General features: G+C 41.8%; 1 protein-coding gene across 6 annotated transcripts in view; it reads right to left on the bottom strand.

The window, feature by feature from the left end:
* Positions 1–27158, bottom strand: part of NFIA (nuclear factor I A) — a 367611-nt gene that overhangs the window by 17388 nt on the left and 323065 nt on the right. For 3 of the 6 annotated variants that reach the window (XM_087865944.1, XM_087865945.1, XM_087865943.1), the window contains one exon: positions 20734–20825. The exons of 1 other annotated variant lie outside the window; for it this stretch is intronic. In XM_087865944.1, the coding sequence (XP_087722070.1) occupies positions 20734–20825 (92 nt within the window). Of the gene's footprint in view, positions 1–18553; positions 20826–27158 lie in introns of those variants that run through there. 2 more of the 6 variants (XM_087865942.1, XM_045802210.2) reach the window with 2 other exon arrangements.

The raw sequence follows: 27158 nt of genomic DNA, 5'->3' as shown, positions 1-27158 counted from the left end.
AAAGCGAGAGACCTAAATTCTAGTCTCTGTGACTTCGGGGGTCCAACTTTACTTATCTGCAAAGCAGGCCTCGGTGTATCAGTTATCACGGCATTTGGGGGAGGAAATAACAAACACGAAAGGACAAAACTTTCAAATACTGGCCTAAGTGACTTCGAAATACCAGCGAGAAGTGTAAGCAGCATGGTCATGGGAGGCCTTGCTGTGGTACGGATGGCATGGTTGGGGTCAAGGTCTCCGTCCTCTGGGCCAACTACCCTGGATAGAAATGGAATGATTTCCCCGAGCCCAAGCAAAGCTCCGTGTGACACCCCCGAAATAACAAACCAGGGATCAGTGAACAATGCTTTCCTCCTCCTTCTGAAAACGTGGTAGGATTTAGGGTTTTATGGCAACACAACTTGTCTTTGTTAAGACGTGACTTGCAAAACAAACCCACATGGGGGAGTTGGCAGTTTCAAATGACAGTACTTTTTTTTAAATGCTGAAACAGCAAATGCTTTTTATGTTCAGATTTATTTCCTTCTAAATTTGTAGATTAAATTTACAACTAAGCAATATTCATTACTACAAATGATTCGATTCTTCCTGAATATTTCTAGGGGAGGTGAGTGAGAAGCTTCTTGGTGGGGTCGGGGTGGGGAGTTGAACAAAAGCAAAGACCCCATAACATTAGCACTCTATATGAAGGGTCTTATCAATGGTTTGGACATATACATCATACGTATCAGTGGCAGGGCTACTTGGCTTCCCTTTCAGGAATCTATGTTTCTTGGAGAGAGCTAATATCCTAACACAGAAAATTCAATTCATTCATTTTTAACCTTTCTAGTCATGACTTTAGAGATGGTAGAGATCTCCCAAGCAAAGATTACTGAAGACAGATCGAAGAATGTGTTTTATAAAATCAAGCATGGTAACCAAATTACCTACTTAGTTTTCAGATAAATTCCACCAGGTATGGCTCCCCCAGTAACTGACATTTGGGAACAAACTCAGAACTCATGCACACAGAGCTAATCTGGAACTGTTACACATTCCACTATCACGTTATTATATTTTAATGAAACCAATTACACATCGGACTGTTATACGTTCACTGACTCTTTAAATATCCTTTTCACTTGTTAAATCACCATATGGATGGGAGATCCTATCGTTCATTTGGCAAGAATGGTGCTAAGTTCAAATGATACCTATTAACTTTCATTGGATCCTGCAATCACAAAAATCTTGCAGCTCTACCACCTTGTGCTATCTTAAAGCTGTTGAGTTAAAAAAAAAATACTTGAAGATTTTTCTTTCTCTTCAAGGAGTGAATTTTCTGAGCTAAAATATCGCTTCCTGTTGTACTCCATCAGCCTTTCGGCGTTGTTCTTCAGGAAGATGTTTACGAGTTCAAGTTCAGGTTTAAACTAATAACACACGGTGATGGGTAGTAAGGAGGGCACGTATTGCATGGTGCACTGGGTGTTATACGCAACTAATGAATCATCGAACTTTACATCGGAAGCCAGGGATGTACTGCATGGTGACTAACATAATATAATTAAAAAAATTAAAAAAAAAAACCTAAATAAAACCCTCCTCAGGAGTTTATAACTAAGCCTCATTTACATGGGCTCCCTCTGAGCTCTGCCGGCCTCAGTGTGCGAGTTTCCAAGGCTTGGTGAAGGAATGTTTTACAGCTGGAATCTGTACCGCTTTCTCAGGCATTTCAGTCTCTGAGGCTGGGCACACAAGCTTCAGTTAGCATTCAAAGTTTCCTCAGATCTGCCATAAAGTCAAAGAAAGAGAGCAAGAAAGAGAAGGCACGGGCCAACTGTATCTTCTTGATTTTCCCTATCAGGCTTTCAAGTTAACATTCCAGTTGAAAAGTGAGTAACAGATTCTAGACGTATGTTCTAGAATTCCACAGCCATGACGTTGAATTTCTCTAAAATTATTTTCAGCATTTTGTGCAAATGGTCAATGCATATTTATTGCCTTCAGATATAAAAACTAGGGCTTGCTAAACTGTTTTTCTGCCTTGAAAATGCAGATAGAGAGTATTAAGAAGATAAATGCCCCCTCCCAAAAAAAAGGGGATCCCATATTGTGTTTATGAAAAAACTTAAGGGATTTTCGAGGTCAGAAAGATCTCAGGGATTTTCCAAGCAATGAAGGTACACTAGGGAGGAAGAAATAGCTATTTTGGGTTGGGAACCACAAAGAGATGAAGTAGGGATTCTAAATGCTATTACAGGGAACCGATCTGGAGAGAGCTGATTTCGTGACGCACTGAGGTTAAGACTACGCAAGGGTCCAGGAGTTCAGAGAAAGCAGCCATGGTCTTCATGGACGGAAATGGAAAGAGAACCAGAGAAACAACACCATGGACTCTGCCACTCAACTTCTCTCTGAAATTTGAGTTTATCTAGCAGGAAAGTAGGTAGAAGAGTAGTAAACCAATGATTCAGGGGCTGAGAGCTACTTTCTAGCATCTCTTCAGCCCGGGATGCTTCCTTCCTGATAGGTGAGCACATCCAGCATCACTGCGGGTCCTGGCATTGCCAGCTTCGGCAGCTGCCTCCCTGCACAGTGATATGTGATGAGGCAAGTAGTTCAAGAAAGAGTGAGCGCTCTTGTGGGGGTTAGAGGAGAATCTACCTGGCCGAGGGTGGATGGACAGAGAGCCCACGATGGATGTGTGTCTCAGTGTGTGCCTCTGTGAAGAAGGGATTAAGACCACCTTCCTAGCATGGTGGTTCTGAGAATAAAATGAAATAATATATGGAAGTGCTTTGTATCTTAAGTAGACTATGCAGAACTGACACTTCTTTTATGGTATTCTTTTCCGACACGGGGAAGACAGAAACCACATCTTTCTATGCCAGGTCATTGCTCTTCTTGGCCTAGTACAATGAGGGGCAGTTCTTTCTCCTGAATCAATACAGTAACAGCATGAGTATGCTCGCCATATACTCTTCAAAAGCCTCAATCCCCTGAACTTCGATTAGCTCAAATGCTGAGAAACATCAGGGATTTTCTTTCTTTTCTTTTTTTTTTTTTTAAAGATTTTTATTTATTTATTTATTTGACAGAGAGACAGCCAGTGAGAGAGGGAACACAAGCAGGGGGAGTGGGAGAGGAAGAAGCAGGCTCCCAGCGGAGGAGCCTGACATGGGGCTCAATCCCAGAACGCTGTGATCATGCCCTGAGCCGAAGGCAGACGCTTAACGACTGTGCCACCCAGGCGCCCCATCAGGGATTTTCTAAAAACAAATTAAACGTGAATAAGCTTCTAACTAAAACTCTTTGGTATGAAAATAAGAAGTTCTTCTACTGGATAAGGACACGAATAAAAGCGGAATCATTGAGATGGTATTCTGAAGACATAGATGGTAAAAGGAGTCTCTTTTTGGGCGGTGGTTTTCTTATGGTGATTGAGTAGAACCAGGGCTGGTAAGTAACCCTAAGAGTTTCTCAGCCTTTGGCCAGGAATGTTGGCCAATCTGGCAGAAAGATAACAATTTGCATATAAAATAGTCTCTGGTAATCTCACTGGTCATTCAACCACAGATTACTGAGAAACATGTTCTTTCATCTAGGTTTTTTTTCTTTTTCATAAACATCTAATTTTGACTCATTCTCCACTCCCCTTTGGATTCTGCTGTTCAAGGTTGCGAGAGGAAACAAATTAAACACAACTGCTAATGTTACTTTTTTTTTTTTTTTAAGATTTTATTTATTTATTCAACAGAGATAGACACAGCCAGTGAGAGAGGGAACACAAGCAGGGGGAGTGGGAAAGGAAGAAGCAGGCTCATAGCGGAGGAGCCTGATGTGGGGCTCGATCCCGGAATGCCGGGATCACACCCTGAGCCGAAGGCAGACGCTTAACGACTGAGCCACCCAGGCGCCCCAATGTTACTTTTTTTTTTAAGTTTCTCTGGCAAAATGGTGAATGGGAGGAATTTGAAACTCAAGACGGTTTGCAGATTTTCCTGAGGATTTAATTTACCAATGTGAATCTTAATTGTTTTGAAGGTAAAATAATTTGACAGTTGACCTGGTAGTTCAAAAAGTTGTACATGCATTCATTAGTGAGCTGGTCGGTAGATGCAGGTCTAGTGTTTTTAAACTGATGCTGAATCCTTTGATAAAACAGTAGCCTTATTCTTCTACGATTTTCATTCACAAATAGAGAGCACCAAATCTGGAAACATACGTGCTTGCTAGACCTACACGGAAGGCAGGGGCTGAAGAGGACAAGCTATTTCCTAGAAGCCGATGAGACACTTGGAGAAAAGGCCTTCTCTCTTCCACTCCCTTAGAGTTCGTTATTCAGTGGCGTCAGTCCCTCGTTTTACCACGCGGCTTAATTTGTGCCTGGTACTTATTCCGAGCAAGCAGCCAGGAAGGGCTGCAAAGGGGCAGTCCAGATCTGACAGCACTGACCCTATGGCTGGGGAGCATTAGTGAATTCCAGAAGGAGTATCAAGCAGCAGTTCTTAGTTTACAAAGGTCATTGTGATGCAAGGCCCAGGGGAAAGAGCCAAGCAAACCACCTTCCTGGAAGATGGTGGGGGTGGGGGAAAGGGGAAGAATGATGTTTTTAGGAGGGTGGGGGGGTAAAGAGAACTTGGTCCATCTTTAGACTTACTTTGACAGGAAAAAATATTTGGGAAGAGGCCAACTGTGAGATACAGCATGGCCCTAGCTGGATGGTAATGATGTAACAAATAGCAACATTCAGAGCTATCCAGATACCAGGGAGAACAACTGGCAGATATTAAAATCATTATAAGATGTGAAATTATACCTCTCACTGCTTCATTATCACTATATTTCATAATATTTGTCTAGAAAGGCACACAAAGCCTATCAGGTTAAATTAATCCTAATGATCAATTTTAGTTTTATTCTAATTAAACAATTTCAATTTAATTAATGCGAGCACAGAAATTAGTCAAAATTACAAATGTAAATGTTGAACTTTAAATCAAAGGTCCTCCCTACTCTCTGCCTCCTGGAGAAGCACTTTAAAGTGTTTGCCTGTGAAAGTGGATGGGAATTTTAACCTTTGTCTATACTGTGAAGGACAAAAGTTAGACAACGGTGCAACAAAAGCTCCCAAGAGCAGAGACAGGAGCTAGGGCTGAACGCCCACCCGCCCACACCCACACCCACACAATACACACACAGCAGTCTACGAAGAGAAATTCCCTGAGGTAGACTTTTGAATTACGTGCTTTTGTTCCTGAAGATTCCAATGCACTTGGGTCAGTCTAATAGATATTGGGCTTTTATAAAACACCTTTGTAAAATAGGAACCATGCATCCATTTCCGAAAGCACCTATTAAACCACCAGTCCCTTGCCTCCTTGGTGTCGGACACCTTGTGTTTTAGTTCCGCTGTGCCTCTGTTTCCCCATTTGCCCTTGGAAGTCCTTCCACCTTCCCTGGGCTTTGGGTCTCTTATTTGGAGGTGCTGTTTTATCAGAATGATGCACACTTTATTCCAGAACGCACTTAAAGTTGTCTCTGGAAAATGATGGTGTCTAGAGTAGATAATCTTTAAGGAAATCACCAGCTTCAGTATTCTGTATTTCTATATCTTTGAAAAATACTGGTAGCTTCAAATGGATCTGAAAATGGTACGGGAGATATGTGCCTGAATCATCCTGTGAAGACATTTAAATAACCTTCCTTTCTCTTAATAAAAATCCCAAGTAGATGGAATCCAGAGTTCCAAAAATTTGAGGAAGGAAAGGATGTGGTGAATGAATTTTTTTTTTCTAAATGGAAAAAAAGGCAGAGTGGGTGGCAGTACGTGCAAAAAAAAAATGTGAAATACAAAAACAAAACCATAATGAAAAGAAATGCATTTCATTTTTTGTATTTAGACACTTTGTACTAGTGAATCACACCTAAGAACAGACCTGTAATGGCACAGATTCTTGGTCTTAGAAGAATGTTACGTGCGGCGTAAGAGTCTATGTTATCGCTCTTATATTCATAAAAGAGCCACAACTTCTTTTCCCACAAGGAACCCTTCATACATGATCTTCCATCTTGACTTGCTCCCAATTGCATATGAGAATTATTTGATAGCAATCAATCCACTATCACTGTTCGGGGACATTATAGGAGAACAGCAGAGTAATTTAACAATATAGTTGATTAGTGTAATAATCATCATTAAATGGTAGTAATGATAGTGGGATTCCCCTTACCTTGGTTAATGACCATAGACAATTCATTTCTTGACTGCCAGTGGTAGAAATGGTTTTTGAAATATTAACTTCTGCCCCATGGGAATGACACTTAGCCCACCACATTTAATTTTTGACCTTCACTGAACAGCATGATCCTAATCCCTTGATTTTATAATCTTAACTAGGAAACATTAAAATATGGATTGACTCCAGTTGGCAGGAATCTTTATGTTCTTTTCACTAAAAAAGCTATAAATCCAATGGTTGACCTTTTATCTCCAGGTCACAAATGACACCCACTCACTTTTGTCCGTTCACATAGGATTTATGTTAGGGTCTACAGGTATAAGCCATGAAAGTTGAACTTTAATGAAATGTCTTTCAAAGATATGCACTTAGCCAAAAATTTCCCACAAAAAAATTAGCAGATAGCCTTTAAAAAATAGCTATTATATCCTCAGGTTCATGGTTGGCCTCAACTAAGTCTATTTTTCACTTGTAGTAAGTTTCCTCTAACACTTGTTATTTTTCTGAGGGTAGAAATTAGGCGTCTGTTTGGGATGATAATAGTACCTTAGTTTCCAATTTAGATTTCTAAACTGAAAGATTTCTGAAATGTTCTCTCTTGCCATCACCATAATTCATCTATCTCCAGCTGAAAAATGCTCCCTGTCCTTTTTCACAAAATCAATTGTATTGATGGGAGGCGTTCTGTGTTGTCAATCAGGGAAATGTGAGTTGATGGGACCCCAAAGCAGTGAGATAAGGGAAGGAACACCAAACCCGCACAGGTCTACACCATCTGAGGGAGATCAATGCTTCCCATAATACTCTTCCTGTCATGTAGCACCCTAACTGTCACAATTAATAATGTAGAAGGGGCTGATTAACTTACGTAAAGTGCTCTCTGCTGTGTAAACACATAAAGATCTATAAGGCAAAAAAAAAAAAAAAAAAAGGCAAAAGGGGGGGAGGAAAAAACAAATCGTCATTTTTATTTTTCACGTGGATGCGTTCTCACTTTCCATTCTCCTCTTGTAACAATTACTGTACCAGCCACTCTGACAGAGTCAATAAATTGATCTGGGTCTTGATGCAGCAGCAAGGCAGACTGATCTGATACACCATTATCTGCAGTGGAGAGTGAGGGGGGGTTGGGGTGCGCTTGGGTGGCCGAGGGCAAGGGGGAGAAATCAGCCAGGGCAAGCCAGCATTGCTCTGGGTAGGTAATTAATGCTCTACATGGAGTTTCTGGAAGAGATGCACGCATCCGTGGTGTGCCTGTGTGCGGGAGCATGTGTGCATGCGTGCGTGCGTGTGCATGTTGAGAAGGGACAGAGAACAAGAAGCCTTCTACTTGGCTAAAGGATGCAGCCTAAGTAATACCGTATGCACCACTTATTTAAGTCCCTGCGGTATTTCAGTCACTCAAACGGATCTGCAATTCAATGAGGATCACCACCCCATTAGAACTAATCATGTCAGCTGTGTACCTGACAAAATAAACATTCAGAAACCGTGCTCCTAGGTTCATAACTTGTTTTTGCACCGGGTTTTTTTTTTTTTCTTCTCTCCCTCATCCAGCGTAAAGTTTAATAGTTTTTTAATATGAAATTATAACATACATACAAACTCTCCCTATGCATTCCTCAGCGTATTTTGCCTCCCAACCAGTAACTGCAGCTGTTAGCTGAGCTTTAACTTGCTCCTTGGGAGTATGCTAAGTATGTTCTTAATAAATAAATATCATTCCACTAGCTAATGAGAGAATTAATGGCACAACTTATGGAAAACGGACGTGGGAGGATGCGGGGGAGAAGAGACTCAGCTTAGGGGGAAAATGACCAGATTACCTCTGGGGTTTTCGCCGTATTAACATTTCTGGGTTTCTACTGGCAATCACAGGTCCCTGGTCCTAAAGATGAATAAGAGGCATCCTGTCTGACCTCTGGTGCTTTACGGAGGTTCAGTTCCAAGGGGTGAACAAAGCAGCAGCACACATCAGCTCTCTGTGTGTTGCCAGGGAAGGGTGCTGGGGGCTTTATCATCTCACTGTATTGAATCTTCATAAAACTCTAAGTGGAATGCACAAATTGATTTATAATTTTATAAATGTGACATCTGAGGTTCAGAAAGGCTGAAAACTACCCCAAGATCACTGTACTAGTCTCAGACTGCCATAACAAAACATCCTGAACTGGGTGGCTTACACAACAGATAAACATCCAAAAATACTTATTTTCTCACAGTTCTGGAGGCTGGGACATCCAATATCAAGGTTCCAGCAGATCTGTACCTGATTTGTACCTGAGGGTCCTCTTCCTGGCTTGCAGATGGCTGCCTTCTCACTGAGTCCTCACTGGCAACGACAGAACAAAGTCTCTGGTGTCTCCTATGCAGGCCCTCATCTAAACCCTCATCTAAACTTACCTCCCAAAGTCCCCATCTTCAAACACCACTGCAGTGGGGGCTAGGGTTTCAGAATATGAATTTTGGCAGGACGGGGGTGGGAGTGGGAGAAAAGGGGGAACAATACGATTCAGTTGACAGCAGTCATGTCCAGAGAAAAATCAAAATCGAGTCTGTCTGGCTCCAAAGCTGATGTCTTCTCTACTCTATTAGAGTGCCCAGGAGAGGAGGGTACCTCACGGTCATAGGTCTTCAAACTACTACTGTCTGTAAAATCCTATACCTGGGGAGTCTTAAAGCAAGCTCGGTTAACGTTTCTTCACGTACAGAGATGCCACTGCGTCCTTCACCTGCTCCCACCTTCCATAGAATAAAGTCCAATTGCTCTACCATTGTATAAAGTAATGTATTTATTCATGACTAGACCCAAACTTCCTAGCTCATTATTCACCATTCTCTGCCACCGACATTAACAGATATACCAAACAGAGTAATGTTCTTCAATACACATTGCTACCCTTTTGTATGCGCTGTTCCTCTTGCCTGGAATGGAATGTTGTACCCACCAGGTAGGTCTGTGTCCTTTGAAACCAGCTCATGTGCCTTTCTCCTCTAAAATATATCTTCCATGAGTCCCCTGCTTCTCTCCAGAGTTAATGACCAACCCTCTGTACTCCTTAAAGATTAGGCGTACCCCAACTGTTTCATTTATCAGACTTTGCTATACTTTGATTACTTTTATCCCTAGAAGTTGGTGAGCAAGGTATAGCCGGGACTACACACACACACACACTCCTCTTCCAGCTTAGTGTGGTGCCAAGAATATAGTAGGTGCTCAGTAAATTCTGTTTTCTTCCCCCTTGTCCACAAGATCAATCACATAGCTGATAAGTTGGGGGGATAAGCTAGGTATCCAAGTATTTTGACTCCTAGTCTAGTGTTCCTTCTATTCTACCAAGATGCACAGATCCCTACTACGGTCAGTTCCCTTACTAGAGTTTTCTATCATATCGTCCTTCCATCCCCCCAGTGTGATTCCTTCCCCATATGCACACATATTGGACAGGGATTCACGGAAGGAGAATTGTACTTGACAGGGGCAAAGGCTGTGTGCCATGAGAAATGGCCTTAAATTCCCCCCAACTACTCAGGGCAACAGGAGACACTCAGCATATCCTGCCTTGGAAGGGAGCATTAAGCACTTTCAACATTATTAAGGCAGCGTGGTGGGGGTCTGAGGTGGCCCTTCAAGTTCCTGTCTGGGCTGCAGCTCCATTATCCCAACACACTCAGAGTGTGGGAGGGAGGGCATTGAGGGCCAGGAACACAGGGCCAGGACAGCCTGTCCTAGCCCAGTGTCCCAGCCCCAACACAGGGATCCAGCTTATCACAAGCTCCTGTGATTCATTAGTTAATGTGTAAAGCATTTGGAGAGTGGAAAGCTAATTAGAAGTGCTAAGTTATTTCATCTCTGCCATGAAAGCAGCAATGGGAAGCCTAAGGAAAAATTCTCATGCAAATATTTTGGGGAGGCGTGTGCTGCGGAATGTAGCTTAATGAATAGGCCCCATTGAAAGGCTATGTCTCAAAAAGAGAGGCCCCTGATAAAAGAACGTGCCTCCGTCCTCAATAAACAAACAGGAAGGTAAACAAGTGGGTGTGAGAAAAGTGGGCAGGAAGAATCACTGAGAACTCACGTGAGAGCTTTGAAAATCTCACTTTAGACAATAGGCCCTGGCCTTGAAACTGTGTCCATCCGTCCGTGGGACCTTCAAGGTCTTAGGCTCATGAGAAAGCCTGGGAAAGCCTGTGCCCCAAAGGAACGCCCTCCTAACGTGAACGGTTATTTTTTAGAGCGCAGGAACATTTGGGAAAGCGGATTCCTCGGGCAGGGGTGTTTCACAGGCAGGGGCTTTGTGGAAAGGCGGACAGTTCACCACCTGCACTACCTCTCTCCTCGCAGTTCACGGAGCAGGGCCAATCAACTCATTTTCCTGTTCTCTGAACTCTGTTGACTCAAGCTCAGCAAAACCAGACTCTTTTCTTTTGCAAAGGAAGCATCTGGTTCCAAGTCATAAAAGAGAAACCCAGAACCCATTGCTGACTGTTTGATAAGCACCTGGGAGGGCACGCGGAGGGCACTGTTTCACAGGGTTCCCTTGCAATTACAAAGAGACATGTCCTCCAACTCGGCCTTTTCAGAGTTCCAGTTTACCGGGAGAAAGTTGACCTCGCCCGTGGGAGCGGGTCTGCATAAAACTCCAGTATGTCTGCCTGAATCCTGGACTCGGACAGAGGGCTAAAATGACCTGATCACTATGCACTCACTCACACATACACACACGTGTGTACGAGCACACAGTATTTATGTTTGTTACACACAGAGGAAGTGAGTGCAGAGGAAAGGCACTGTAAGAAGATAGGCATCGGGGGATGGATGGAGACCGGTGCAGCGATAGGAGTTAAAAGCACATGAAACCTGTCAGAGAGTGGGAAAGAAGAATATGGCAAATAGCGCTAGCAGTTTACCTACAATCTGTGGCCCCTTCTTTCTTGGGGGCAGTTTTGTTTAGGGAGGACAATGTAACCAGCCCAGAGTAACAGCTCATGATTTTAGTCAATCAAATTCTGTACTAGCTTTCCCAACATTTTTTGCAGCTAAAGATTCAAATGTAATCCAGTTTTAGTCAGTGAGACCTAAAGAGAAATTGGCTAACAGGAAGCAGGGGAGGAGTATAGCAGGGCCTTTGTTTCCTTGATTTTGAGGGATAACGGTGTAGGATATGGGCATGATGTCTGGAGCTGTACCAGCCATTTTGCAACCAGAGGCACCAAGCATGAGGATGAACAGACGACATGCTGAGTTAGAGCAGGATGTCTGCAGGAGCATGGGTTCCTGCTGGCATCATACGGCAGATGAAATAAGGCCACCAACCACACAGATTCCACACGAGGGAAATAACCCTGATTGGCTGAAGCCGCGCTTAACTGGGTTCTCTTCTATGAGGTAGATAGATGGTATTGTGGCCTTCATTTCATAGATGAAGGAAGTGAATTTTAAAGGATAACGTCCAAGATCACTCTGACGAATGGCACACCCAGAATGTGAAAAGAGGTCTATCCTACTCTTTAATTTATTACTTTTTCCCTGTTCCCCAAAAGAAATCAGGCCATGAGTACCAAACATCTTTCCCTTAGTATCCTGGAAAACTCCCCGATCAGAAGCATCATTATCAAAATCCATCTAACGACTAGAAATCTTGACAGCAATTCTGCAACTGATACTAGGGTTTTCTGGCTTCGTTGCAAGGCTATCATCAAACAACGACCTCACTCCTCTTACTACTCTACACAAATTCTCACCTTCTGTTTTCAAGCTTTCCTCCCACTTCATTTTCAGCCTCCCTTTTCCCACAATCCCAATGGCTAATTTAATGGATACCTGATTTTTTATCCTTCTTCCATAAGATCTAAAATTTCAGGTGCAAGCTCCCTCTTCTCTTCCCCTTGTCCCTGGCCACTGATCTCATTTTAACACGGAGAAGAGACAAGTGAGGAAGGACCAAAGATTTATTGAGCACGTAACGTGTGCCAAATCCCAAGGAGGTGCCTAATTCTTCCGATAATCATCCATTTGCTTTAACTAAGAAGCTTCCGCAAAAATTTTTGGAGCAAGGCAAAAACCAAAGTTAAAGGCTAACACCAAACTAAAACATGGGACTTAAAGGTAATGGGGTTACGGAAGTATAAGAACTGAGGGAGAGGGTGCCTGGGTGGCTCAGTTGGTTAAGCATCTGCCTTCAGTTCAGGTCATGATCTCAGAGTCCTGGGATGGAGCCCCCACATCAGGCCCCATTCTCAGTGGGGAGTCTGCTTCTCCGTCTCTCTCTGCTTCTCCCCCTGCTCATGCTCTCTCTCTCAAATAAATAAAATCCTACTTTAAAAAACAAACAAACAAACGAGGGAGGTAAAAGAGACCTGTCCCTAGAAGTGATGTTCTCACTTTGCCCAGAAGTGAAGTTTGTGGCTGAGGACATCTAAAATGTGCTGCTAAATTAAAAACTGAAAGATGAGGGTTCTGTATATCTTGATAGTATCCCATAACCTATCAGTGAGTCAGCCACCAACTGTATCAGCAGAGAATGCACAGGCTGGTGTGGGAGATGGGAGGCTGGGAGGATTCACTCTAGCCCACAGCAGTACGGAGGGAGGGGGAGCACGATGCATGAGTAATTCATCCTGGTGAGGTGTTGTTTACTACTCAACACCTATGACTGGAGATGAGAACATAAGAGAAAAAAAATGACCAGGCACTGCCTTTCCCTTCCGGGTCTAGTGGGGGAGGTATTTTCATTTGCTGCCACTCCTTACCACCCTCAGAGACAGAGCTTCCTCTTGGGGAGTCTCTTCTATCTTGGGGCACAATTGAGCTGAAGAGGAGAAATGGTGTGCAGAGGACGAGATGTGCCCAATTAATTAGGCTTACGAGGTATCTTTAGGGCAGATGCTCAATGGAAGGGTCCATGGGGTTATAATCTTTAGGGGAGGGATTGTCCTAATTTGCTAGACGGTTGTTTCAGAACCAGAGTTTGGCACGTAGGTTCTGGCCACATCCACATAGCAGTACACGAGGATGTACTGAAAGGTTCACCCAAGACCTTGCCTAATGGGGCACATTGAAGGGAGCCTGGGCTTGGGAATCAGAAGTGGGTTTGTGGGGGCGCCTGGGTGGCACAGCGGTTAAGCATCTGCCTTCGGCTCAGGGCATGATCCCAGCATTATGGGATTGAGCCCCACATCAGGCTCCACTACTATGAGCCTGCTTCTTCCTCTCCCACTCCCCCTGCTTGTGTTCCCTCTCTCGCTGGCTGTCTCTATCTCTGTTGAATAAATAAATAAAATCTTAAAAAAAAAAAAAAAAGAAGTGGGTTTGTGTCCTGGCTCTACTGATCCGTAGCTATGTGGTTCCGGGGAAGTCACTTCTCTTTAAACCTCTGTTTTTTTAATCTGTATGATGGGGATAACAATAATAATGGTTCTGCCTACTTCGATGGGCTACTCTTAAGATCAAGTGAGAAAATACTTTGTAATCCAGAAAATACTATTTAAATATAAGAGTTTAGTTACCAACCAAACATAAAAGCTATCGTTTGTTGAATGTTTAGTTGGAGCCAAGCATTTGCTTTCTTTACACCAGTAGCATTTAAGACTTAAAACAACCATCAGGGATCATATAATCAATCACCATTCTACAGTTAATAAACCAGACTAAAAAAACAGAATCACCAAGAAAAAAGAAAAGAATAACCAAAAAAAAAAAAAAAAAGATAAAGAAAATAAAGAAAAGAAAAAGAAAGAAAGAAAGAAACCTATATACTGCTTCTAAGTGATGGAAAAGCTCCACCCACGATCTGAAAAGGAAGCCCACAATCTCAGCTGCTCTCCTATCTGGTCTCTGGGCAGAGGCTAGCTGTTCTCACAGATGCAGACTAACATCATTAGTAAAGGTCTTTTTCCCAGGCAGGATGAGAGAATGAGCTCAGTCTTATTTTACAGATGCATGAACTAATAGGAAACTGGGGCAGGTCTTCAGAAGAACCAAGCACAACATCAGTCCTATCCCATGGGACCCAATTTCTAGGCTTGTGATTCCTTGATGTAAGAGGATGAGTCAATTCTAGACCATCTTAAAGAGAAAACGGTCAGCAACATTTCACCAACGCTAATTAAGCATGCAGATGGCATTTGGGAAAAAGAAATTTGAGAGACCAACTGGTTCAAATCCTGGCTACCTCATTTGCCTGGGGCGGATGGATTCTTCTGAAAATTCAGTTTCCTCATCTGTAAAATGGGGATAATAGCATCAACCTCAGAAGACTCTGAGTACTGGAGCAACTTCAGGCACGCGTGGGTGCTTAAGACAGAGTATCAGTTTGACCAATAAGACTTCCTACTGTGTCCTAAGTCAGGAGGAGATACACTTTCACCGGTCATTGTGTGGGCTTGTAACCGAAATGCTCAAATCCAATTCTAACTAGAGAGGGAAGATACTTTTTTTTTTTCCTCCTCTCAGGAAATCTCAGTTTGTTGCCTTTGCAACTCTCCAGCTGCTCCCCGAACTTCTGTGGGTATCTAACCTCCTCTAGGCAGGCAGCACAGGGCAGGGTGGGGAGGAGACGGGGAAGGCTTCTGACCATCCGAGTGTCATCTCAGGTGAGCTTGGTCCCCTAGGTGAGGACATTACACAAGGAAGGGGAGTTTCTTGGAAATGAGGGGTGAGGGAGCTACTGGCTGATATGACTGCAGAGGGAAAGGACTCTACTTTTATCTGCTTGGTCCAGAGAAGACAGAAACCAACGGACATGTCACTCCTTTTAGGATGGGCTAAACTAAAGCCTCATCTACCAGCTCATGGGTAAATGGGCGAAAATTAAAGCTAGGAAGAAAAAAGGTAAATTATATGAGAATCAGACCAAAGTTCGACATGGGCAGAAAAATGGTTTAGCCTTTCTGCCCCTTCCACTCTTTGGAAAGTTCTTTTACCCAACTCTGCAGCCTCAAAGACTCTTAGGCAAATCTCTATTGTTATTGGTATCACGCTGCATTATTAATGTTGTTGTTGTCATTACTATATTATTATTTGTTACATCTGTGTCCTCTACTAGTCCTTGAACAGCTTGAGGAGAATTGTTACTCCTCATCTCTAGGGGTTGGGAATATTGTAAGAAACGATGAGCAAGCGAAGAAAGAAACTTACGAAGAGTTTTGTGGATTGTCCATGCTTTGGTTTCTCAAGCAGAGCTTTACGAATATGACACAGAATGACAACAGATCGAAATGTTTGCTGCTTCCTCACATTCCTTGTTCATTCTCACCAAAGGCAGACAATGGGTGACATGCCCATAATTTAGCCATGCGGCGACCTCTCCAGATCAGCTGGTTTTCGGCACAGCGAAGTGTGTGGCTTGTGCGTACGTTTGTAAATTTCACGACGCAAAGGCAGTCACACTGCTCGCAAGCCGGGCAGCTAAATGATTTATGAAGCAAAGGTTACAACACCTGTGCCTTTTTGTCAACAAATCAGGCCCATGTCATGCCAAGCGATTCTTCTAATAACCCAAATGGTAATTTGGTTTTAAATAGCATTTCAGATACCACAATTCTGTTGATGCAGAACAGTGATAGATTTGGGTGGCAGGGAAGAAATGCCTGTTTTTAAATATTGTTTGCACTCATTTTTCATTTTAAAGAATTCGTTCTCATTGGAGTTCTGCAGGTTAAGCATTTTATTTGAACATTCTGATTAAACTAGAACCTGAATCAAAATGAGTTCTTTGCTCAGTCCTTCTGTGTGGGAATTGGTATTTCTATTTATTACCTGATGATGAAATATTAACTTTTTTTCTCTAAATAAATGCCTCCTCTTAATGGGTCTTGTTTTCAGGGATCAAATTATGGGATGCAATTGAAATGGCCATTGGCTTTCTGCTATTTGAGATGATAGCATGTTCTCTATTATGTTAGATCATTCGGTAGGTGTGCAGGGGACGTTAATAGTGTCCAGCTGAAGTAAATACTCTATGTCCCAGACACTTCTCCATACATTAGTATCAACCATCCTGGGACAAATTTGAAAAAGAAGAGATTCAGGGTGGGGCCGAGGGGTCATGGTTTCTCCAAACACATGGGTGCTCCAAAAGCTGCAGGGAGGTGGCCACCCCCCCTTTCAATGGTGAGTTACAAAATGGAGGATGCAGAGGGATAGGAGGCAAATGATGAGAGTAGCAGAGGGAGCAGACACGTGAGGCAGAAGAACGGGACAAATAACTGAGCAGGAATGTTCACGCACAGCCAAAAGCCAGGGTGAAATATACAATGCCATTGCAAGGCTGTTTGAAAGAAAACTAGCTCAGGGCAAGGCTAAAAAGAAGGCAATTCTGTCTCAGCGAAGGGAGGAATTCTCTGGAGAAAAAAACAGACTGGAAAGGAAGGAGGAGAAAAAATGGCTTTCAATTATCCACGTTATCTTTCCCTACCAATCATTACAGATGATGAATTGGTGCAATAAAAGCCAATATTCAATTTTTCCAATTTACATGGAAAGAAGGCCATAATATATTGTTAAAGGGAAGAAACAGCAGGTTATCAAACAGTGTATATAATATGATCTCATTTTTGCAATACACTTGTATGCACAGAAACAGTCTGGATGGATTTATATGGAAATGTTAACAGTAGGACTACAAGTGATTTTTATTATTTTTCCCATCTGTATTTTCCACAATTAACATGTATCATGACTGTAATAAGAAAAAGTCATTATTTTTAAACTTCCTTATGAATCATTTAGCTTCAAGCAATATGTGCTGACTACCCACTATGTGAAGGGCATGAGAAATAGTATTTTCAGAGAGGTCAGCACACACTCACAGTGGATTTTGTTGATAAACTGTCTACTCGTCCTGTCTGTTTTGCAGAATTTTATGCTCTTAAGAGGTGAAAGGGCCATTCGAGTTTATCTAACGATTACGTTTTAAAAGTTGTGTTGAAATACACATAGCATAAAATGTATTGTCTTAACCATTGTTTAAGTGGACAGTTCAGTGGTCTTCAGTACAGCCACACTGCTGTGCAACCACAACCACCAACCATCTCCAGAGCTCTTTCCACCTTGCAAAACCGAAACTCCATACCCATGAAACAATGACTCTCCATTCTGCCACCGCCCCCTCTCCCCCGCAACCACCATTCTCCTTTCTCTCTCTATGAATTGGATGACTCCAGGGACCTCACATGAGTGGACTCATACAGTATTTGTTCTTTTGTGACTGGCCTATTTCACTTAGCATCATATCTTCAAGGTTCGCCCATGTAGCAATATTGTGGAATTTCCTTCATTGTTAAGGCCAAATACTATATACTATATACTACGGGAACATGGAAGATACACATTAAAATGTATATGCCACATTTTGTTTATTCCATTTGTCTGTTGATGGGAGACCTGGGCTGCTTCCACCTTTTGGCTGAGGTGCTAAGAACATGGATGTACCCATACCTCTTCAAGACCTCGCTTTCAATTCTCTTGGGTATATACTAAGGATTAGATTTTAATGCAGTCTCAGATTTAAAAGCAGGGAGTACGCCAGTAGTAATCCTGAGCACTGAGCATCAGTCAGGCTTTGAATACCTACAGGGAAGGGTGCTCAGCAGCTCATGAGGCTGTATGGCCCAGTGGTTAGAGAACGCAGGCCTTGGAGTCAGGCAAACTGGGTATAAATCCTTGCTCCACTTCTCACTGCTTATGGACATGGGAAAATGAACAATCTCTTTAGGTCTCAGTTTCTGCATCTACAAAGTGGAGATAATTATTTCTATCTTATTGCGTGCCTGGAAAGATTGGTTGGGTAATGTACTTTCGGTACTTAGTACATAGAAAATGCTCAATGAATAGAAGTTATATATAATTAAAGAATACTTTGTATAAAGAAAGGTCTTATGATAAACTGCAAGCTGACTATTTACAAAGTCTGTGTAGTAGTTCAAGTTCTATCTGCTAGGAAAAAATAGAGACCATAACTAATCTGTCTCCCATAGGTTGAAGTTTAGGCATTTGAAGAGATTTCCATTGGGAGCTGGACTTTTGGAGCAGGGGACGCCATTTTACTTTGCATTCGTTTATGGATTTATGTGCAGGTTACCTCTACCGCATTTGTAAAGCTCAAGTATCTGCTTGGGTGACTCTTCAATTTCTACTTCTCCAAAGGTAGAAAGCAAAATGTTGTCCTCCCAATTCATACAGATTTCATGCTTTAGTAACAAAAGTATCAATAGAGAACAAATGCAAGCTAGCTTAGAAAATTACTAATCTGCAGGCCATGTTTAAATTAAATCTAAAACGATTCCAGTAAAAAAAAAAAAAAAAAAAACTCTTCTGAACTAATGTCTTTGCAAAAAGGAGATCATTTTTAAAGTATATGACCATTTTCATCTATATCTATGTATGTCTGACACTCTAAATGGTTCCAGAAAGTAGTTCCTTTGCTAAAAAAAGAGTTCATATATACACCTTGAAATTAAAATATTCTGAGCACATAATTTTTACCTCAGGATATATACATCATATATATATATATTTTTTTCTTTTTTGGAAAAAAAAAACGACAACTCCATTAGCACAGTTTCTCCTACGACAATTGGGGAAGGCTTTCTTCAAGACAAACGTGGCAGGTGCAACTGTGATAAGAAACATTTAAGCTGTTGTCCGTATGATGCCAAATATTTAACAGAAACCAAAAAAATTCAGCTCCAGATGCCAAAATTGGGTCTAAGTGACATCATTCATCCAGATGCGTGGAAAATCTGGATTTTCAAGAATTGAATTTTTGTGGTCAACATCATGAAGACTCCGTTTCTGGGTTAAATAAGGCGTTTGTGAAACAAAGCCATTTTGGAATATAACACGTTTTGATTATAGAGAAACAAATTGAATGGAACACGGGGTACCATTTCAGTGCGGTGAATCACAGACTATACAAAAAATACGATGTAAAAACATAAAAGCGGGACATTTCCAAACTGCATTTTTGAGGTTCTTCATGAAGTAACCCGAGCACACTGGTGCTTTGAGAAAAGCAGTCATTCAACATAGAGCCACTGTCCCCAGTTCTCCCTTCCCACTGAACCTGAACACATGCGCCCAAAGTACAAAGGGAAATGTCAATGCCTTTGAGGTAATCACTCCACTTCAGATTCACCAGTTAAGCATTTGGAGGTATGGGGACATAAGCCACACACTGGAACGATTTTATGGGAGGTCCTGAATAGATGTTCATCCCAGACGCCGTGGACACGACAGTTTCAGGAGAAAGAGTAGGGGTGGGAAACTCAAGAGTTAACCTTCTGCCTTCCCTTCTCGCTCCCCCTCTCCTCCCAGCTGCCTCCTCGAGGCTGTACTTTCCGTGACCCTGCTTCCCCGTAAGGAAGGCTTCAGAGGCACTGGAGTTTCACCTGCACTGTCGACACAGCAATAAACTAAAATCCTTTACAGAGAGAGAGAGCAAATGGACCCAGGAAGGCAAATCTATCCTGTTGATAAGCATCTGGTCCTATTCTTATAAACAAAGATGAGTAGTTACAAATTTGGCATCTGGAGAATACACACCCGGGCATATGCACAAAATATCTCAGAGAATTTTTCTCAAACAACATGCTGAAAACCTCACAAAGAAAATACTCTCTTTATGTCAGTTATGATGGTATATGGTTACATTCTAATTAGGAAATCAGTGAGTCGTTCCTTTCAAAACTTGAATCTAATTCTATTTCACAAACTTGTAAATATCTCTACATCCACTACCTTTGAACTCCAAAAGTCTCTCACTGTGTCTAACAGCAGCCATTTCAAAACCCTTATAAGAGATTTCTCCTCTTTGACCTATACTAGCACGAAACACAACCATCTACCGAAAAACAAGCTCTAGATGTCCTAGTATCACCTCTTCTCAATCACCTACCTCAAAATATGATGTCATATTCACATACATCCCCTCCCACCCCACTGCACCTTGCTTCCTAGTGGCCAGCCTAGCCAGTAACAAACACCACCTATTTCTGCACCAACACCAGCAACCTAATAGGACTCATGAACCCTTTTCTTTTCTTTCAGAAAGCTTGTCAGGCTCCTGGGGACCCTATAACGAAACAGAAGAGTGGCTCGTTCCCCATTCCCAGGATGCACTCTGATTACACAGGCAGCCAGAGCTTACTTTTCCAGGCGGGGGTAGACTTCTGTCTGGTTGCAAGTGGAGAGGTGTGAATTCCTAGATGCGGAAACACGCTATCTAGCTCTGGGACACCTTTCTTGCCATAGCGAAAGGAGTTCTGGCACAGAAGCCTTCCTCCTCTGCCCCTCAATACGAGACACAAAAATCGCAGACAGCGTTTTCCACGATTTCTGAGGACACAGGGAAATGTGGCTGAAGGGCCGGGAAGGTTGGGGTTGGGAGGAAAGGGGACCAAACAGGGGCTGGGAAATGCAGCCTGTGTGCCAAAAGACAAGTTACAATGCACCTGGTGAATACAACAAGCTGCACCACATACAGAAAAGATGAGAGCGGCCCACCTGTGTCTGTTGAGGGATATTTACAAAGCTTGGATCCCGTGGTCCAACACTGACGAATCGGTTTGCGGGGGAGGTGCTGGGTGTCGAGTAGGCTGTGAAGGGAAGGGACACATGCGTTCAGGAAGCAGCACGAGATTGCACACACAAACAACACCAAAACACACAGTCTCCGAGCCTACGCAGCTGATTAACAAGGAAATGTGCAAACACTGGAGCTAGCAAAGGGATCTGGCTAGCGAGGGCATTTTAGACAGTCATAAAAGGGAAGGGGTGTTGGGTTCTAAAGACTGTTGGAATAAAATGATGTCAAATTGGTGCTCAGATGAGTTTTCTCCTTCCGTCATACAAATTAGAACATGCAGGACATTTACAAAGTACACCTTTGGAGTTAAACATGAGCTCTGGGGCCAGAAAGAGATATCCTAGTCCTTAGAGCATAGGGAAGAAGAAATTAGGTAGGAAGGGGAGGAGAGCAGTTCACTTTACAACCTTGCTTTTTACACTATGGCACACCCAAAAATCATGAGACATTCCTGTGCCTCTATAGCTAAATATTGAAAAGGAGTCTTTAGAGAAGGAATTAATGGCTTCTCCAGAAAGGAGGTGGAAAACCACTGAGAACCAGCTGTCTTTATAGGCTTCAGGAGAGTATCCAGAATCTCTACGAAGCACAAGATGTGCTTAAAATATTAACATCTGTAGTCTTCCCATCCTAGAACCTTTCTGTTAAGGCACGAACTATCAAGAACCCATGTAAACCAAGCTATCACACTAAAAGCACATTTCAGTTTCCTGTCCTTTCACGGTACATGAAAGTTTTGTTGTTGGTTTTCATGTACATGTTTTTGGTTTTTATATTTATATTTAAGAGCTTCACTCTAGTGAGAAAAAAACTCAGTGGCTTTGCTGTTTCATCGGCTTATAAATCCAATGTGTATTTGGTCTTTTGGTGTCCTGTCATTCACTTCTTTACCACAAACTCCCAGTATTTATTCGCATTCTTTGTTTGTCCCAGAACTTTTAGTTAGACTCTTGCTTAATTTCAAATTTCTTACCAATAGTTGTAAGAGGCCCAAATTTTCTGGATTAACCCTAGACACACTCCATCTAAGAGATGAGAAGGCTTTGCAATTTTTAAAAACCCATATGACTGAGGGAATAATACCAAATTCCTTTGCCAGATTTCTTTTTTCCTTTTTGGCATCGTCTGCTTTTCTGTGATTTTCTGTTTTACAGAAAACTGCTCAGACTTTTGTTTCCCTTGTTGAGCACATCTAGAGATAAAATTTCTACCAATCTGGCCCAAGTCCTGCTGGTCATCTTTGGTAAGAGCTAAGTCACCCACACAGATCTGTGATGGTCACATGGTATGGCTGTGTTAAACCAGCATGGAACAGAGGGTGAACATGAGAATCCTCTATTAATAAGAAAGTTTTGTTGTAGTGTTTGCTTTAGAAGGACCTGTCCAGGAATAGTTTTATATAAAATGTGTGTATGTGTGTGTGTATAAATGTTTATATAAAAAAATGTATCACGTGATACACTGTTTAGCTACGAGAATCTACTGATTTCCTCTCCAGCCCATCCTATGTTAGACTAAATTGAGCAGATTTGGGAAATCACTTCTGCTTAAAGCCATTCTGTACATGCCTCTCACTCACTGGTATGGGAGAAATGTAAGTTTTTAAAAGTTCAGTAAAATATTGTTTATTAATTGCTCTATTCAGTCTATTGCTTTGCTTTGATGTGCTTTAAGAAGTCTCCAAAGAAAGTCATGTATTGAAAATGATAGACTATAATTACCCAGTAGTGAATTTACCTGCTCCTAGGGCATAAAGAGGATGTGGGAGAGATAAGGAGGAAGCTGGTAGATGAAATAACCTGTCAAACCTCTCAGCGGTTAGGGGGGGAGAAAGTGTTCTTTCACACGTGAATAGGTAGGTAGGTCGAGAAGGAACAACAACAACAAAAAGGCATGAAGGGTATGCTAAGGTACTGTGACTAAGTGATTGATGACAGAGGCTGAAATGTGAGTTCTGGTGGAATTGTGTGCTTGGGCCGCACTGGTCATCACAGACACATAGCAGGGTTCCCTAGGATGCTTTTACCGTACTGGGGACATCAGAGACAAGCACACTGAGTGAGCCTAGGAGTCATGGCATTTTTTTTGCTTCTCTTTCTCTGTGAAGACAGTTCTCCATTGACCATAGCAAGTTTACTAAACCTGAAAAGGTCTGCATTACATTCTGTTCTCTATTGTGTGCCAGACCTAAAGTTTGCCATTTGAAAGGTGTAGCATACAAATAATTTAGTCACTCAAAACTGCTATGAGGCTAACAACTGGATATTTTGCCTTCTTCAGACACGAGACAAACTTTGCCTTCTTGATTTCAAAATATCCCAGAAGGCCTTCCATGCTTTCATAGACTCCTAAAACGGCTTCAAAGTTTAGTTTGGTTTTTAAAACAAGAGCAACAGTGAGAGAGGTGGTAGTACGTTAGCATTAAAAAAGAAGAAGAAGAAGAAAAAAGAAAAAAAGGATATTACAACTACAAAAACCTGGGAATCTCTGAGTACCCAAGTCATCAAATGGAAGAAATGGTGCCCAGGGACATTTATTCTATAGAAATGTAGCTTCTGGGAAAATTCAAGGACACAGGGAAAACAAGGGAAGGAAGAGAGAAAGTCTGACTCATCTTCCATTATGGTAGTTACAATAGGCAGAGAGTTCACCTATAACAGGATGTAGTTCCAGAAATGATGTGACATTAGTTAAATTTGATTTTCCCAAAGAAACAGTGGAGTAAGGGAGTTACACTGTTGAACAAAAACCTCAATTGCAACTTTTTATTAAAACAACCACATATACCATAGCGAATCAATTATACATGCACAGTTAAGAGCTTTCAACATGAATATAAAATCAAGTAAAGGGGGCAATGTGGTAATTAATTATATACAACTGTATTTACTCTGCTATGATATCACATTCATATCTTTCTTAATTATAATTCTGGCGTTATTTACAGCGGCAATAATCAAATGCCGCAGGAAAAGCTTCAGGAAATCATGAAATCCAGAAAATAATTTTCTGGGAAGATTATTATAGGCATTTTTTTGAGGATTCAGGGGCATTTGATGATTTTCTGATAAAGTCAACAGGGAAATCAATTTGTTTATATAATCTCGTTGTAAAAGTCCTCATGGCAAACGTGACTATTAGAAATCAAATTATTGATTATTCGGCTGCTTTTGAAGCAGAAGTTTTTTTTTTTTTTTTTTTTTTTTTTTTTTTTTTTTTTTTTTAGCAGTCCTCTTAACCTACATGAGCAATATCACCGTCGACTATTTTCCTAATGTTAGGGGATGAACATTCCTATTAGAAGCTTCCACCATTTTATTTGTACTAATCTGATCATATTTTTCCTCTTTCTACTTGTATTTCTTCCCATTACCCTATAGTCTAAGTTTGGCCTTAGCTACAGTGATAAGTAGGACAATCCCAGATCAGAATTTGATCCCATATCCAGAAAATCCCATTCTTCTGTGTTACCCACTTACCATATGCATTGCTAACTATAAAATGCTGCACTTAGGCCGCGCAAGTCCTGCGCCAGCATGATCAGTTGGGAGGATGGCTCAAGAACAGTCTTGCTTTATAAGCACTACTTTTACAGGGCCTCTGGGAACGCTGGAATCTATCTCTAGCGGGGACTGTGGGGGGAGCATGAGCGAGTGGGCAGGGACAGTGGCAGAGATCACCCGTTAAATCTACTCTTCATCACTGTGCTAAAGTTAGGGTTCCCTGGGAGAACTCAGACTTTTCTTTTGTTTTCAGAAATGCATGGAACTGACCTCCTGCAAGTCAAACAGAATTCCTACTTTTGTTGTCCCCAAGGTGTCATGTTTTGTTTTGTTCTGTTTTCTCGATAGGAAGGCATAAGGGATGTGTCTGGATAAAGGAACCATGATATTTCCCCGCAAATCCATTCTGAGTCTGTAATAGCCTTCACCTATAGAATCTAAATCTGACCATGGTGTTAACAAGGGGCTCACACTGTTTTGAACCGAGATGCTTGGAGCGTTCCTTGTTTTTGGGAAAAAGTATGACTGAAGAAAAAGACATTAAAATATTAAAATATCTGTACCATTGTAAGTTGATGTTTCCTTAAGTTGAAAACCATATCATTAAAATCACCCAAATCCAACAAACTAGAAAAGTAAGAGGAGGCAGACAGATTCAAGGTCTAGTTCAAATGCAGCAACCACTAAAATATACGGTAATCACTGAAGGGGAGGAAAGGGAGAACATTTAGACAGATGTTTTTGTGGGGAGTGAGTGTGAAGGGACAGCTGCCTTTTGGATGAAGCTCCTCAGGAGAGAGCCCGAGGGGTCGGTTCATCCGCAGGTGAACTGCCTGAGAGCTGCCTGAGGAGAGCGATGGTCAGCTCTTCTGCCCTGGCTAGGGTCAGTGACACAGGGAGGCACCTTGGCAGAGAAGAAAATGTGAGAGACCTGGTGCACTTTGAGGTGCTGCATTTACTTCCACACGCAGGAAGCAATGAAGTCCCCTGAACCCAGGCAGCCTGACCTACAAACTGACACGAAGTTTGAAGAGAGATCTGTGTTCTGTTTCGTCAGACTCCAACTACAGGAAAAGAGTGAACATCCACCCTTCTTCAGTCCCTTGAACTCTACCAAGGCTAACCTCTAGAGTGCAAGAAAGAGAGGTATTTCAATATATTTAATAGATTCATATTCATTCTCTCTCTCCTTTGTCTCTGTCTGTCTCTCAGGAACGCTTGCTCTATGCCAGGCTCTATGCTGAGCATGATGGGAGATTCAAAGGTGAGCAAGACACACTGTCATCCTAGAAATGCTAGCATCCAATGGCGAGAGATATGTGTAGAAAATGAAAATATGGGTGCTTAAAGGTGACATAACTAAGAATCTGTGAGATATGAAAGGACAGAAAAGTGACACCTGGCAGGAGAACAAGAAAAGCGGCACAGGGGAAATGAGGATAGGATGGCTTTTGCGACAATGCTGTAAAAGACACGCCAGCCTGCAGGTTTGGATGGATCGGGGGTCACAAAGGAAGCGGCAGGAGCAAAGGCACGGAGGCAGGAAGCGGAGGCATCAATCACAGAGGGAAGGGAGAAAAGGCAGGAGCCCGAAAATTATGTTTTGTCATAGAACACGGGAAGGTGAAATGTTAAGAATCAGAGCCCTGAATGTTTGAAAACGGAGGGGGAAAGGTCTATTGAAATTATTTTTCTTTTAAGAAGAAGAAATAATTTACAAAAGAAACTAAGATATCAAATTTCCATTCCAAACACCGCTAAGACAACTAGATGTCCTCACGTTCTAAACGGCTCCCTTCATATCTTAAATATCAATCTGCACGTCACAGGTTCCCTTGTTTTCAGAAACTCAGGCGTACTCACATGTGGGGATTTCCCCTCTAAAGAATACCTAGTCAAAAATTCAATTTCATTCAAAATAGACTTATTGTGATTCTACCACCTGCCCAGGAATGTGCTAGTTATCGGACAGAGGTCATCCAAGCAAGTTCAGGAATGCAGACTTGAACAGATCCCTGTGTATTCAAGTTGCAATTTTATTAAATGTTTATCAGTGACACCTGACAGTGAAGGAAAAGTGCCTGAAAAAGCATTCAGTTGCCAACTTTCAATAGTGAGATGATTAAATACCTGAGTTTCTAGCATCTTTTCTTAACTGTGCTATCACGTTATTTAAAAAAAAAAAAAAAACCCAAACCAAAAAGCCCCATGAGAAAACTTTCATTTCTTAAAAAAAAAAAAAAAAGCAGAAACTATCAGGAAATAGATTGGCTAATTTCTAAATGAAACCCATGACAGTTGTTGAACTCATTTAGGAACTTGAAGAGCACTATTTTCTTGCAAGGTCACAAAGAAATGCTGGAGGGATATTGGAGTGTTTTTCCTTTAGAGAAATCTATCGGTATCGACAAGTTTATGGGGCCTGGGTTAACGTTATTAATATCATTATACAGCCAAGGAGATAGACAGCCTTTCTTCACACATGATCCAGTATTCAGAGATTTAGAAATTCCCACATGACTGAATGGATATTGTAGTTGTCATCCAGATGTTTGGAATCTGGAAGATAACCACACCGAATTTCCATTATTCTGATCACATCTGTGCAGTCAGTTACCTCATTCTATTATCTCTGTAAATCTTTTGTCTCTACAAACAAGTTACCAACAAAAAAAGACACAGCCCTCAGGGCATGAAATTAAAACCTACTTATTGCTAGTAAATTATTACAGAACAACATACCCATAAGCTTTCTTCCTGAAAAGCTAATGAATTCTAACTTTAATATATTAGCATTACTTAACATGTATGGTAGCAATTTGCATGACATGGCTAATGTG

This window comes from Ursus americanus, chromosome 12 (genome assembly GCF_024610735.1).
Source record: "Ursus americanus isolate L20-20 chromosome 12, mUrsAme1.1.p, whole genome shotgun sequence".
Taxonomy (NCBI): domain Eukaryota; kingdom Metazoa; phylum Chordata; class Mammalia; order Carnivora; family Ursidae; genus Ursus; species Ursus americanus.
This window is presented reverse-complemented; position numbering and strand designations above follow the sequence as displayed.